At 44.3% G+C, this 15,598-nt stretch overlaps 1 protein-coding gene across 1 annotated transcript in view; it reads left to right on the forward strand.

The window, feature by feature from the left end:
* Positions 1-13,502: 13,502 nt before the first annotated feature.
* Positions 13,503-15,598, forward strand: part of LOC124550993 — a 71,794-nt gene continuing 69,698 nt past the window's right edge. Inside the window, exon 1 of the mRNA XM_047125825.1 lies at positions 13,503-13,678. Coding sequence (XP_046981781.1) covers positions 13,528-13,678 — 151 coding nt within the window. The 5' untranslated portion in view covers positions 13,503-13,527. The remainder of the gene's footprint in view (positions 13,679-15,598) is intronic.

Here is a 15,598-nt window from a genome sequence, read left to right on the forward strand (position 1 = left end):
CCATCGCTCCCTATTATTCAGCGAGCAAACGTCACAGACTCATAAATTAAGTTTCATGAATTAATGAACTCCCTAGTCTGGCATCACACAGTGAACGAGTAGTTAGGAGACATTATTACTACGTAGTTACCGGTTTTGCGCACAATACCCTCACGCCGTGTGCTGGGCTAGGCCTTATTTGTGTGCGTGTTTGCGGGGATGATTTACGGGCAGTGGAACGCGCTGGTGATAACTCATGCCTCGCTGTCCAAACACGGGGAGTCAGTACTCGGAAGTGTTGGCTCACGTTTGTTTATGTTCTGTTGCCAAAGGAAGCGAGCCGCACCGCCGGTGAACATTGAGTAGGCCAGTCTCAAGGGCACTGTACAATTCCCCACGCGCAGCCATTCGCAATAACGACAGAGGAGACACTGCACGTATAGAAGAAAACGCAAAATCCACAGAGCCATGGAAGGTACAAGTCGTTTCTTGCAAGGATGAAAACAACAACCATCCACTGTTAATATCGCGGTTTATTTACAAAAATATAAGCGTTACCGGTTTTGAACAGACAGGTTCACCTTCAGGCAACTGCTCATGTTTAAATTATATTTGTTGTTGTTTACGTTAGATATCGGTTGTTTTTTCTCCTTGTGGCGAAAGTTCCTTAGGGTAACAAAAAAAAAAAAAAACAAAAAAAAAGCCCAGATGCGAGTAGGACTCGCTCAATGAGGGCTCTGTACAAATTACGGATATAGGCAATTAATCCATTCCAGGAATCGAACTATCGGCAATTTCTGCCTGTTATAGAACCTGTTATTGGCTGTATATCAGTCCCACGGATTCCAAGATTTTCGAGAATTTTTTTATTTCAGTAATATAAATGTGATACTAAGTCATGCAGGCAGCAAACTGGCTATCATTATGATAAGAATCAGTAGTTTTTCGATGAGGCTGACTGAGCCGCTACGGCAAAAGTCAAACAAGGCAAGGAATGGCTTTATCGATCATATGACGCTTTTCGAAATTTATCGATCATCAGATATCCATTGGCGATTACTGCACGTACGTATAGAGTTTCAAGCTCTATGTGAAACAGTCGTATTCACGTTAGAGGGACCTACAACACACGAAATACACAGGATGACAGTTATTGAACTACAGTACTGGCCATTAAATTTGCTACACCGCGAAGATGACGTGCTACAGGCGCTAAATTTAACCGACAGGAAGAAGTTGCTGTGATATGCAAATGTTTAGCTTTTCAGAGCATTTACACAAGGTTGGCGCCAGTGGCGACACCTACAACGTGCTGACATGAGGAAAGTTTCCAACCGATTTCTCATACACAAACAGCAATTGACGGGCGGTGCCTGCTGAAACGTTGTTGTGATGCCTCGTGTAAGGAGGAGAAAAGCGTACCATCACGTTTCCGACTTGATAAAGGCCGGATTGTAGCCTATCGCGATTGCGGTTTATCGTATCGTAACATTGCTGCTCGCGTTGGTCGAGATCCACTGACTGTTAGCAGAATATAGAAGCGGCGGGTTCAGGAGGGTAATACGGAACGCCGTGCTGGATCCCAACAGCCTTGTATCACTAGCAGTCGAGATGACGGGCATCTTATCCGCATGGCTGTAACGGATCGTGCAGCGACGTCTCGATCCCTCAGTCAACAGATGGGGACGTTTGCAAGACACTTGCACGGCCACCATTGACCAGACGTTTTCAATTGGTGTGAGATCTGGAGAATGTGATGGCCAGCGCAGCAGTCGAACATTTTCTGTATCCAGAAAGGCCCGTACAGGACCGGCAACATGCGGTAGTGCATTATCCTGCTGAAATGTAGGGTTTCGCTGGGATCGAATGAAGGGTAGAGCCACGGGTCGCAACACATCTGAAATGTAACATCCACTGTTCAAAGTGCTGTCAATGGGAACAAGAGGTGACCGAGACGTGTAACCATTGGCACCCCATACCATCACACCGGGTGATACGCCAGTATGGCGATGACGAATACACGCTTCCAATGTGCGTTCACCACAATGTCGCCACACACGGATGCGACTATCATGATGCTGTAAACAGAACCTGCATTCATCCGAAAAAATGATATTTTGCCATTCGTGCACCCACGTTCGTCGTTGAGTACACCATCGCAGGCCCTCCTGTCTGTGATGCAGCGTCAGGGGTAGCCGAAGCTGAGCTGATAGTCCATCCTGCTACAGAGGTCGTCGAATTGTTCGTGCAGATGGTTGTCGTCTTGCAAACGTCCCCATCTGTTGACTCAGGGATCGATATGTGGGTGCACGATCCGTTACAGCCATGCGGATAAGATGCCTGTCATCTCGACTGCTAGTGATACGAGGCCGTTGGGATCCAGCACGGCGTTGCGTGTTACCCTCCTGAACCCACCGATTCCATATTCTGCTAACAGCCATTGGATCTCGACCAACGCGAGCAGCAATGTCGCGATATGATAAACCGCGATGGCGATAGGCTACAATCCGACCTTTATCAAGTCGGAAACGTGATGGTACGGTTTTCTCCTCCTTACACGAGGCATCACAACAACGTTTCAGCAGGCACCGCCCGTCAACTGCTGTTTGTGTATGAGAAATCTGTTGGAAACGTTCCTCATGTCAGCACGTTGTAGGTGTCGCCACCGGCGCCAACCTTGTGTGAATGCTCTGAGAAGCTAAGCTTTTGCATATAACAGCATCTTCTTTCTGTTGGTTAAATTTTGCCTCTGTAGCACGTCATCGTCGTGGTGTAGCAATTTTTTGCAACTTATGATGCAGTTATTGAATTTAATGGTGGGAACGTCGCGAGGACGAAAGTATTAGAAAGAATGCGCTTCAACATAGGAAATTTTACTCAAGACATCCTGAGGAAAATAGATTTACAGCGCGTCTCTGCAGCATAAAAGTCAATTGAAGATCTGGTAAAGGAAAGAAGACAGAGAACAAGAAACCAGAAGAGAAGCCTTGAAGGGAAAGACGACCCAGAGTGCAAATGTGGTACCTTCTGAAGAAGTGACATAAGGAAAAAGGTTAGGTTGAACTTTAAATTGCGTTTCCTGAAAAGTTTGTTTTTCAAAGTTTATATACCTTTTCCTCGGATTCTGTGAATGCTAGAATTATGAAATTTTGTACACATGTTTCTGTGAACCCAATAAACACTGTCTCAAGAGCAAATTTTGAAGTTCTGATTGCAAGCTGAGATATGGGGTGAAGTGCTTGGAATTTTGCGTGAATTTAAAATTGTACTTGTGGAATAAATTAAAAAATTGTAAAAATTCTAATATTTGACCTATTTCAGAAATTTCACGAGAGAAGCTTACAACATATAAAGAGATGAAATAGAAATTTTTTTTGTAAAAGTCTCTTGAAACTTTCTGAGTTAAAGGAACATACATTATTTTTTGAAAATGAAAAGTCAAATTTCATTCCAAAAAGGAGTTGAATACATATAATCAAAGGATTTTGTATGTAAATGTGATACTTTTATCTAAAGCATGGTACAAAATCTCATTGCCATATCTCCAAAATTGTGGATTTGGTGCATTTTTGAAATAGTGTGTGTTTTTCATCAACGTCCCCCCTTGAACCTAACTAACTTAGAAGAACATCACAAACACCCATGGCCGAGGCAAGATTCGAACCTCCGACCGCAGCAGCAGTGCGGTTCCGGACTGAAGAGCCTAGAACCTCTCGGCCACAGCGGCCGGCCATGCTGCATCCTGCGACCACACACATACTACTGAACACCGAAGCAAATCACGCTGGTGGTAAGCGCGCGTTGACCACGGCAGATGGCGTTAGGTCAGTAAGTTATGAAGCGTTATTTTTGAACAAAAGTAAAATAAAAACAGACTTACTGTATTGAAGCTTTAACAAATTTTTATAAAGAAAACTCTTACTGTGAATAACGTGCGACTTCCGGACTCATTGTTTCAACATTGCGAGGTTAATTTCCAAATAATGTTCTTAAAAATACCAATTCATGTCTCACGGTGAACTAACACCACGTGCTGTGGTCAACACACACTCACCACAGACCTCATATAGCTCCCGATCAGTAGTGTGTATATGGTAGCAGGATGTAGAACGAATGTTCCGGCACTTTTACTAATCGACTGTTTGTACAGGACTGATCCCGCGTTGTATTCACTGGACCACATTAGCCAGTTGCAGTTTTTTCCATCCTTTAATTAATTCCGTTTATTTCAAGGCTATCCTTTTAATTCATGCCGGGAAGATCCACTTTCCTCGACTGTTTTTCTAGCGCATGACGAGGGAAATTTGCTTTTGCGGATGTTTCATAATTCATGTCCCTAACTTACACTACTAGCCATTAAAATTGGTACGTCAAGAAATGCAGATGATAAACGGGTATTCATTGGACAAATATATTATACTAGAACTGATATGTGATTACATTTTCAGGCAATTTGGGTGCATAGATCCTGAGAAATTAGTACCCAGAACAACCACCTCTGGCCGTAATAACGGCCTTGATACGTCTGGTCATTGAGTCAAACAGAGCTTGGATGGCGTGTACAGGTACAGCTGCTCATGCAGCTTGAACACGATTCCACAGTTCGTCAAGAGTAGTGACTGGCGTATTGTGACGAGCCAGTTACTCGGCCACCATTGACCAGACGTTTTCAATTGGTGAGAGATCTGGAGAATACGCTGGCCAGAGCAGCAATCGAATATTTTCTGTATCCATAAAGGCCCGTACAGCACCTGCAACATGCGGTCGTCCATTATCCTGCTGAAATGTAGAGTTTCGCAGGGATCGAATGAAGGGTAGAGCCACGGGTCGTAACACATCTGAAATGTAACGTCCACTGTTCAAAGTGCCATCAATGCGAACAAGAGGTAACCGAGACGTGTAACCAATGTAATGAAAAATCAAGACACTTTCATAGGATTTGTCGACCTGGAAAAAGCGTTCGACAATATAACATGGTGCAAGCTGTTCGAGATTCTGAAAAAAGTAGGGGTAAGCTATAGGGAGAGACGGGTCATATACAATATGTACAACAACCAAGAGGGAATAATAAGAGTGGACGATCAAGAACGAAGTGCTCGTATTAAGAAGGTTGTTAGGCAAGGCTGTAGCCTATCGCCCCTACTCTTCAATCTGTACATCAAGGATGCAATGATGGAAATAAAAGAAAGGTTCAGGAGTGGAATTAAAATACAAGGTGAAAGGATATCAAATATACGATTCGCTGATGACATTGCTATCCTCAGTGAAAGTGAAGAAGAATTAAATGATTTGCTGAACGGAATAAACAGTCTAATGAGTACACGGTATGGTTTGAGAGTAAATCGGAGAAAGACGAAGGTAATGAGAAGTAGTAGAAATGAGAACAGCGAGAAACTTAACATCAGGATTGATGGTCACGAAGTCAATGAAGTTAAGGAATTCTGCTACCTAGGCAGTAAAATAACCAATGACGGACGGAGCAAGGAGGACATCAAAAGCAGACTCGCTATGGCGAAAAGGCATTTCTGGCCAAGAGAAGTCTACTAATATCAAATACCGGCCTTAATTTGAGGAAGAAATTTCTGAGGATGTACGTCTGGAGTACAGCATTGTATGGTAGTGAAACATGGACTGTGGGAAAACCGGAACAGAAGAGAATCGAAGCATTTGAGATGTGGTGCTATAGAAGAATGTTGGAAATTAGGTGGACTGGTAAGGTAAGGAATGAGGAGGTTCTATGCAGAATCGGAGAGGAAAGGAATATGTGGAAAACACTGATAAGGAGAAGGGACAGGATGATAGGACATCTGCTAAGACATGAGGGAATGACTTCCATGGTACTAGAGGGAGCTGTAGAGGGCAAAAACTGTAGAGGAAGACAGAGATTGGAATACGTCAAGCAAATAATTGAGGACGTAGGTTGCAAGTGCTACTCTGAGATGAAGAGGTTAGCACAGGAAAGGAATTCGTGGCGGGCCGCATCAAACCAGTTAGTAGACTGATCTGATGACCAAAAAAAAAAAAAAAAAAAATGGACGGAGGAGATGACGTTACGCGTCTCAGCAGTCGCGCTCGATGCCCTTCAGAAGAGCAATATCGAGCACGTCCGGTTGTCCCCGTGCAGGGAGAATTTTATTTTATTTTATTTTTTTGCATCTTTCATTCCAGTCCCTTATGGGGAGAGGCGGGCCTAATGCCATTTTGACGCCTTAACTTATCTTATTTGATTCTGTTTGGACTCTCTTTATTTCCAACATTGGATGGATTTCTTATATACTATTCTGACATGCTATTCCTATTTCCTATTTGTATTCTATTGATTTCTAATTCTTTACTGTTGTATTCTACTGTCTGGTAGCCTAATGTTTTTTTGTTTTTTTTTGGTCTGTCTGCTCATTGTCAATGTTATCTATGTCCGTCAGTAAATCCCGTGGAGTGTCCTCTGCGGCCGTCGTAGAAGGGTCTTGTGTCCGCTTGTGGTGCGACTCCTTCATGGAGTTAAGTAATGGTTGCCCTGCCTCGCTCAGTTGAAAACCTGTGTCTCGGTTTATGAGATTGTCCGTTACGCGAATTTCAATGGCCTCCTTGAAGATGCTGTCCCAGTAGAAACTGGTAGGGGCAAGAATCTTGGTCTCTTCGTATTTCGCTTTGTGTCCAATTTCCGAGCAGTGTTCTGCCAGTGCCGATCTGGTGGGCTGGCCTAGGCGCGAGTGGCGTTGGTGTTCTTTGCAGCGGTCTTCGACTGTTCGGATTGTTTGACCGATGTAGGATTCGCCGCAACCACGTGGAATATTGTATACGCCCGCTTTCTTGAGGCCATATCCGTCTTTCACTGTCCCCAGTAGGGCCCGTATCTGTGATGGTGGTCGGAAGACCGTGTCAGTTTTGTGTTGTTTTAGCAGTCTCCCAATTTTTGATGTCGCATTGCCTGCATACGTTAGAAAGGCAAGGCTTGTTTCCTCATCTTTAGACTGTTCTTCATCTGGGGTTTCTGCAGTGTTTCCGTCGTCTGAGGGCTGTCTGAATCTGTCGTTTGCTGTATCCGTGCTTGTGAAACTCATTTTCTATGTCTTTGAGTTCTTTGTGCAGACTTTGTTCGTCCGATATCGAGTATGCCCTATGAACCAGTTTGTTGAGCATCCCGTTTAGTTGTGCAAAAAATGGCTCTGAGCACTATGGGACTCAACTGCTGAGGTCATTAGTCCCCTAGAACTTAGAACTAGTTAAACCTAACTAACCTAAGGACATCACAAACATCCATGCCCGAGGCAGGATTCGAACCTGCGACCGTAGCGGTCTTCCGGTTCCAGACTGCAGCGCCTTTAACCGCACGGCCACTTCGGCCGGCTTTAGTTGTGCAGGATGGTGGCAACTCGAGGCGTGTGGGTATAGGTCCGTATGTGTAGGCTTGCGGTACACGCTATGACTCTGAGTGCCATTTGATCTCCGATCTACAAGTACATCAAGAAAGGGCAATTTCCCTTTCTTCTCGATCTCCATGGTGAACCGTATGTTGTCGTGGACGGAATTTAGATGCCCTAAAAACGTCAGTGGTGTGGGTTCCTATAGTCATGTCCTAGTTCATGAACCACGGGCAGCGTATGAGTGGCCAAGTAAGTGGTCCCGACAGTCGGGATACCGGTTACTTTGGAATAAGGCTGGGCATCTCGTGGTCACCTTTGTGCTCATACGGCAAAGACTACCAAATCCACCGGTTAGTCCCTCAGCCGTTAGGGGTAAAACCCAATGGGACTCGGGGCAAGTAAGGCTAGAAACCTGCTTCCCTGGTACTTTAAATATGATGCTGGCAACCATCAGAGCAAAATGCCTCGGACCTTTGGAGGTGACGGAGTCCCACCTCTAACTGACAAACCAGGGACTCCTAAGATACGACTTGGCAAACAAATGGTAATGAGATGGGGAGCTATTAATATCAATGGGGACTACTCTGGGAAGAAGGTAGAGCTGGCAGAGGCTGCAAGTAAGATGGGGCTGGAAGTTTTAGCTGTTAGTGACATTCGGGTAAGGGGTGAGAAAGAAGAGGATGTGGGAGAATACAAGGTCTACCTGTCAGGGCTCAAAGCAGGAATAGCACAATGGTGTGTAGGGCTTTACATCAGGAAAGAAATGGAACCCAGCGTAGTTGCAATAAGGTATGTAAACGAACGACTGATGTGGATAGATTTGACAGTGTCTAGCAAGAAAAATAGGATTGTGTCAGTATATTCGCATTGTGAAGGGGCACTCAGTGATGTAGTTATTAGAGCAAAGGACAAGGACAGTGTTCTGCTCATGGGTGATTTTAACGCCAGGATTGGGAATCGAACAGAAGGGTGTGAAAAGGTTATGGGTAAATTTGGAGAGGATATGGAGGCCAACAGGAACGGGAAACAACTCTTGGATTTCTGTGCCAGTATGGGCTTCGTAATCACAAACTCCTTTTTTAAACATAAGAACATTCACCGGTATACTTGGGAAGGCAGCGGAACCAGATCTGTCATTGACTATATAATAACAGATCAGGAATTCAGGAAGGCTGTGAGGGACACACGTGTATTCAGGGGATTCTTTGATGACACTGATCATTATTTAATCTGCAGTGAAATTGGGATTGTGAGGCCGAAAGTGCAGGAGGTCAGGGCCATATGTAGGAGGATAAGAGTGGAGAAACTTCAGGATAAGGAAATCAGGCACAAGTACATAACAGCGATCTCAGAAAGGTACCAGTTAGTTGAATGTAGTCAATTACAGTCATTGGAAAACGAATGGAGAAGATACAGGGATACAGTACTAGAAGTGGCTAAAGAATGTCTTGGAACAGTAGTGTGTAAAAGTAGGATGAAGCAAACAGCTTGGTGGAATGATACAGTCAAGGCAGCCTGTAAAAGGAAAAACAAGGCGTATCAAAAATGGCTACATACCAGAACCCAGGTAGACAGAGAAAGTTATGTTGAAGAAAGAAACAAAGCCAAACAGATAATTGCAGCATCCAAGAAGAAATCGTGGGAAGACTTTGGAAACAGGTTGGAGACTATGGGTCAAGCTGCTGGAAAATCATTCTGGAGCGTAATTAGCAGTCTTCGAAAGGGAGGTAAGAAGGAAATGACAAGTATTTTGGACAGGTCAGGAAAACTGCTGGTGAATCCTGTGGATGCCTTGGGCAGATGGAGGGAATATTTTGAAGAGTTGCTCAATGTAGGTGAAAATGCGATCAGTAATGTTTCAGATTTCGAGGTAGAATGGGATAGGAATGATGATGGAAATAGGATCACATTTGAGGAAGTGGAAAAAATGGTCAATAGATTGCAGTGCAATAAAGCGGCTGGGGTGGATGAAATTAAGTCGGAACTCATCAAATACAGTGGAATGTCAGGTCTTAAATGGCTACACAGGATAATTGAAATGGCCTGGGAGTCGGGACAGGTTCCATCAGACTGGACAAAAGCAGTAATCACACCAATCTTTAAACATGGAAACAGAAAAGATTGTAACAACTACAGAGGTATCTCTTTTATCAGCGTTGTGGGTAAAATCTTCTCGGGTATTGTTGAAAGGGAAGTGCGAGTATTAGTTGAGGACCAATTGGATGAAAATCAGTGTGGGTTTAGGCCTCTTAGAGGTTGTCAGGACCAGATCTTTAGCTTACGGCAAATAATGGAGAAGTGTTATGAGTGGAAGGGAATTGTATCTATGCTTTACAGATCTAGAAAAGGCATATGACCGGGTTCCTAGGAGGAAGTTATTGTCGGTTCTACAAGATTATGGAATAGGAGGCAGACTTTTGCAAGCAATTAAAGGTCTTTACATGGATAGTCAGGCAGCAGTTAGAGTTGACGGTAAATTGAGTTAATGGTTCAGAGTAGTTTCAGGGGTAAGACAAGGCTGCAACCTGTCTCCACTGTTGTTCATATTATTTATGGATCATATGTTGAAAACAATAGACTGGCTGGGTGAGATTAAGATATGTGAACACAAAATAAGCAGTATTGCATATGCGGATGACTTAGTTGTGATGGCAGATTCGATTGAAAGTTTGCAAAGTAATATTTCAGAGCTAGATTAGAAATGTAAGGACTATGGTATGAAGATTAGCATCTCCAAAACGAAAGTAATGTCAGTGGGAAAGAAATATAAACGGATTGAGTGCCAAAGAGGAGGAACAAAGTTAGAACAGGTGGACGGTTTCAAGTACTTAGGATGCATATTCTCACAGGATGGCAACATAGTGAAAGAACTGGAAGCGAGGTGTAGCAAAGCTAATGCAGTGAGCGCTCAGCTTCGATCTACTCTCTTCTGCAAGAAGGAAGTCAGTACCAAGACTAAGTTATCTGTGCACCGTTCAATCTTTCGACCAACTTTGTTGTATGGGAGCGAAAGCTGGGTGGATTCATGTTACCTTATCAATAAGGTTGAGGTTACGGATATGAAAGTAGCTAGGATGATTGCAGGTACTAGTAGATGGGAACAATGGCAGGAGGGTGTCCACAATGAGGAAATCAAAGAAAAACTGGGAATGAACTCTATAGATGTTGCGGTCAGGGCGAACAGGCTTAGATGGTGGGGTCATGTTACATGCATGGGAGAAGCAAGGTTACCCAAGAGACTCATGGATTCAGCAGTAGAGGGTATGAGGAGTCGGGGCAGACCGAGGAGAAGGTACCTGGATTCGGTTAAGAATGATTTGAAGTAATAGGTTTAACATCAGAAGAGGCACCAATGTTAGCACTGAATAGGGGATCATGGAGGAACTGTATAAGGGGGGCTATGCTCCAGACTGAACGCTGAAAGGCATAATCAGTCTTAAATGATGATGATGATGATAAAAACGTCAGTAGATGATCAGATCCGTGGGGCCAGATGACAAACGTGTCGCCTACGTATCGGTAAAAACACACGGGTTCCCGTTCGTCCGCTTGAGGTGTCTACTCTTCGAAACTCTCTATAAATAAGTTGGCTACCACTGGTGAGAGACACACCGTCGGTTTGCTCATAGCATTGGCCATTGAAGACGAAGTAAGTGGATGTAAGTACGTGCCTGAACAGTTGTGTGCAAAGAAGGGTAGCTCGTTTCGTGTTATCGAGCAATACGGGTGAGAGTGTCACTGATATGATACGCGAGCTGGGGTAGTAGTCACTGAAACAAAGGAGGTCTTCTTTGCGGTGTGATCTATTTACGAAATTTCAATCACCAAATTTCTCTTCTGAATACAAAAAATATTTTGTTGACACCCTTCTACGTAGGGAGAAATGATCATCATAATAAAATAAGAGAAATCAGAGCTCGAATGGAAAGATCTAGGTGTTCCTTTTTGCCATGCGCCATTCGAGAGTGGAATGATAGAGAAGTAGTATGAAAACGGTTCGATGAACCCTCTGACAGGCACTTAAGTGTGAATTGCAGAGTAACCATGTAGATGTAGATGTGGAAAAAGTCTCTTACTGATGAAGCTTGAACGTGGCAGGGAAGACAGAAAATCTGAAAAGGGAAACGCAAAGTTTCAGTCTAGATATAGCAGGGATCAGTAAAGTGAACGCTACCCACTCGCCTGCCGCCGCTTCATGGTAAAAACGGCCACGCACAGGTATATACATGACGACCGAAATTATCTTGCGATTTTCTCAATAACGCTTGAGAAGTATCCGCTACCGCTTACACATTTTGTTGTCCTAATGTAGTGCTACGAGTGTACGAAGTTTGAAGTAAATCCGCGTTCCAAACGTCGTGGCCTCCCCTTGTGAGATGAAGAGGTTGGCACAAGAGATGAGTTCGTGGTGGGTCGCATCAAATGAGTGAGAAGACTGATGAAAAAAAAAATCTGTGATATATGTGAATATTGCATTCAAAATGTGCCGTGAACACAGATAGTAGTGATGAAGTAATAAAATAAAGTGTTATGGTTTAGGCGGCAGTTTTACTGAATGAACAACGAATATTAAGTAAGTGACGAACATCTTTCATCTTTTTGTGGGGGATGTCAGCGAAGAAAAGTTTCGTAAAGGTTTGAAATCACGTCTAAAGTCTGCAAAAAGTCACTAGTGCTCTCATTCACAGATGCTGGATGAATGAAGTATGGCTATTTCCGCGTCATGAGGTACACTTCTTTTCTCCCACATCCCAAATCCTTTGGTTTTTAGAAATATATAAGACAGCCTGTTTTAATTCAAGGTACAAGCAACCCCCATTGCAAATTTCATCTATACACTTGCAGCCGTTTCAGCGTGAAGGGGTAACAGGCATACTACAACGCACAAAAACTTTCACTTTTATAATACATGTAAGATATAGAGTGACAATTATTGAAATATGTGAAAAAAACCTAAATTAGTTACAAACTACGGCGTGCATACACTTCATTCAACATGTAAACGTCACTACCCCTTTTCGAATGTAGGTTGTGACATGTTCGATATGCGTGCCATCATTTGCGATTATGTGACGCAGACGAATAGCGAAATTCTACACTAGCCGGTGAAGTGTCGGAACATCGACGCTGTCGATGACCTCCTGAATGCCTGTTTTCAGCTCAGTATTGGTTTTGGGGTTATTGCTGTACACACTGTCTTTAATATAGCCTCACAAAGATTAGTCGCATGTCTTCAGATCCAGATATGGCGGCCAATCGAGACCCATGCCAGTGGCCTCTGGGTGCCCCAGAACACGAATGCGGTCCTCAAACTGCTCCTCCAGGGCATCAAACACTCTCCTGCTTCTATGGCGGTCGAGTTAGGCCTGTCATGAAGCACATATTGTCAATATCAGGATGACTTTGGAAAATGGGGATGAAACCATTTTCCGCAACCTTCATGTACCGTTCGGTAGTTACCGTGCCATCAAGGTAAATATCGCACCGATTATTCCGTGATTGGATATTGCAAACCAGGCAGTCACCCGTTGAGCGTGAAGAGACTTCTCGGTCGCGAAATGCGGATTTTCAGTCCCCCAAATGCGCCAATTTTGCTTGTTGACGAACCCTCCAAATGAAGGTGGGCTTCGTCGCTAAACCAAACTATGCCAGCGCATACTATTTCCCAGAGTGCCGCGTGGCCAGCAGTTTGAACATCCTAACACAAACCGTAATGACGATTTTATAGCACGTATTTCAATAATATTGTCTCCCTGTATAAGATAACAGCCATAGCGTCAATCACAGGGATGAACAAATTTATTGTTACAATGAGCGGAGTTACCTACAACCTCTCTCAGTTGGTGAATCAGTGTTAAAGAAGGTCAAGCCTCGCAATTCTTATGTCGGAAACTAAACCTTCACTTCTGGGTATCACCCGTTTATCCCTTAGTGGCTTTCTCTGTCGTCCTAAAAACGTGTGGCAGATGTACGCGTGAAACGAAGGAATATTTTTCTGTAACGACTGTGTGCTTGCTGGTTGGTGCTGTGACAGGAAAAAAGAATAAGCACGGAAGTCGTTGTCCTTCCTGTGGTTTTCCCATCCTGCGGAAAGACTTCCGCTACGAGAATCCTTATAGTGGGCCCGCGGTGCCTGCGATGTTCACTGCGTGTGATTCCCTCTCGGTCTCAACAACAGCTGACAATGCATCCACTGGGGGTAGCTGCTCCGTTGCTGGCTCTGCTGGCGGCGAACGGCACTACGGTGCTAGACTGTGTCTGCCTTAAGATCCACACCTCTAACTTCAAAGGCTACGGTGCAGACTGGGTATATAGCGCCTACTGTGGAGAGTTCAGTGAGTACTTTTTCGTATAGCACTGATTCACACTACTTTAATCACCGCCCAGTTTTGCGGTACTGAGACTAAGCTTTGCTTGCATATATTGCTATCAAACAAGATGAGACATTCTCAATGTGACGGCAAATGACTATGAAACTTCACTACGCTACACATCAATCGACTTTGTCCTGCTTTTTGCGTGTAACCAGATGACACGAAGTGCGGTTTTGAAAGGCTGAAAATAATCGGTCAACATCTCTTCATTGAGCCCAAGACGTTTTCGAAATGTGTGAGAGTACGTGTTAGACAGAGGTTGTGGAATGTGATGGGTAGGATGCATAATCATTTTTCGAAGGTTTCCGACCATTGTTTCGTCCACCGTAATTCATTTTGTGTTAAAATCGACCACCTTATTCTCTTGTGGTCACCGCGTACTTACCTCCTACGAATGCCCGCTTATTAACCCAGTATGTATAAGCTATTAATTTGATTTTGTTAAACACCTTTTAGTAGCATAACTCATAATCCTATACATAATATACTAGCTTGTGATGCTACACTACTGGACGTTAAAAGTGCTACACCACGAGGATGACGTGCTACAGACGCGAAATTTAACCGACAGGAAGAAGACGCTGTGATATGCAAATGATTAGCTTTTCAGAGCATTCACACAAGGATGGCGCCGGTGGCGACACCTACAACGTACTGACATGAGGAAAGTTTCCAACAGATTTCTCATACACAAACAGCAGTTGACCGGTGTTGCCTGGTGAAACTTTGTTGTGATGCATCGTGTAAAGAGGAGAAATGCGTACCATCACGTTTCCGACTTTGATAAAGGTAGGATTGTAGCCTATCGCGATTGCGGTTTATCGTATCGTGACATTACTGCTCGCGTTGGTCGAGATCCAATTACTGTTAGCAGAATATGGAATCGGTGGGTTCAGGAGGGTATTACGGAACGCCGTGCTGGAATCTAACGGCCTCGTATCACTGGCAGTCGAGATGACAGGCATCTTATCCGCATGTCTCTAACGGATCGTGCAGCCACGTCCAGATCCCCGAGTCAACAGATGGGGACGTTTGCAAGACAACCACCATCTGCACGAACAGTTCGACGACGTTTGCAGCAGCATGGACTATCAGCTTGGAGACCATGGCTGCGGTTACCCTTGGCGCTGCATAATAGACAAGGGCGCCTGCGATGGTGTACTCAACGGCGAACCTGGGTGCACGAATGGCAAAAAGTCTTTTCGGATGAATCCAGGCTCTGTTTACAGCATGTTGATTGTCGCATCCGTGTTTGGCGACATCGCGGTGAACGCACATTGGAATCATGTATTCATCATCGCCGTACTGGCGTATCACCCCGCGTGATGGTATGGGGTGCCATCGGTTACGTATCGGTCACCTCTTGTTCCCGTTGACGACACTTTGGACATTGGACGTTACATTTTAGATGTGTTGTGACCCGTGGCTCTACCGTTCATTCGATCCCTGCGAAACCCTACATTTCAGCAGGATAATGCACGACCACATGTTGCAGGTCCTGTACGAGCCTTTCTGCATACAGAAAATGTTCGACTGCTGCCACGGCCAGCACATTCTCCAGATCTCTCACCAACTGAAAACGTTTGGTCAATGGTGGCGGAGCAACTGGCTCGTCACAATACGCCAGTCACTACTCTTGATGAAGTGTGGTATCGTGTTGAAGCTGCATGGGCAGCTGTACCTGTACACGCCATCCAAGCTCTGTTTGACTCAATGCCCAGGCGTATGAAGGCCGTTATTACGGCCAAGGGTTGTTGTTCTGGATACTGATTTCTCAGGATCTATGCACCCAAATTGCCTGAAAATGTAATCACATGTCAGTTCTAGTGTAATATTTGCCCAATGAATACCCGTTTATCATCTGCATTTCTACTTGGTGTA

The sequence above is a fragment of the Schistocerca americana genome, chromosome 9, assembly GCF_021461395.2.
Source record: "Schistocerca americana isolate TAMUIC-IGC-003095 chromosome 9, iqSchAmer2.1, whole genome shotgun sequence".
Classification (NCBI taxonomy): Eukaryota; Metazoa; Arthropoda; class Insecta; order Orthoptera; family Acrididae; genus Schistocerca; species Schistocerca americana.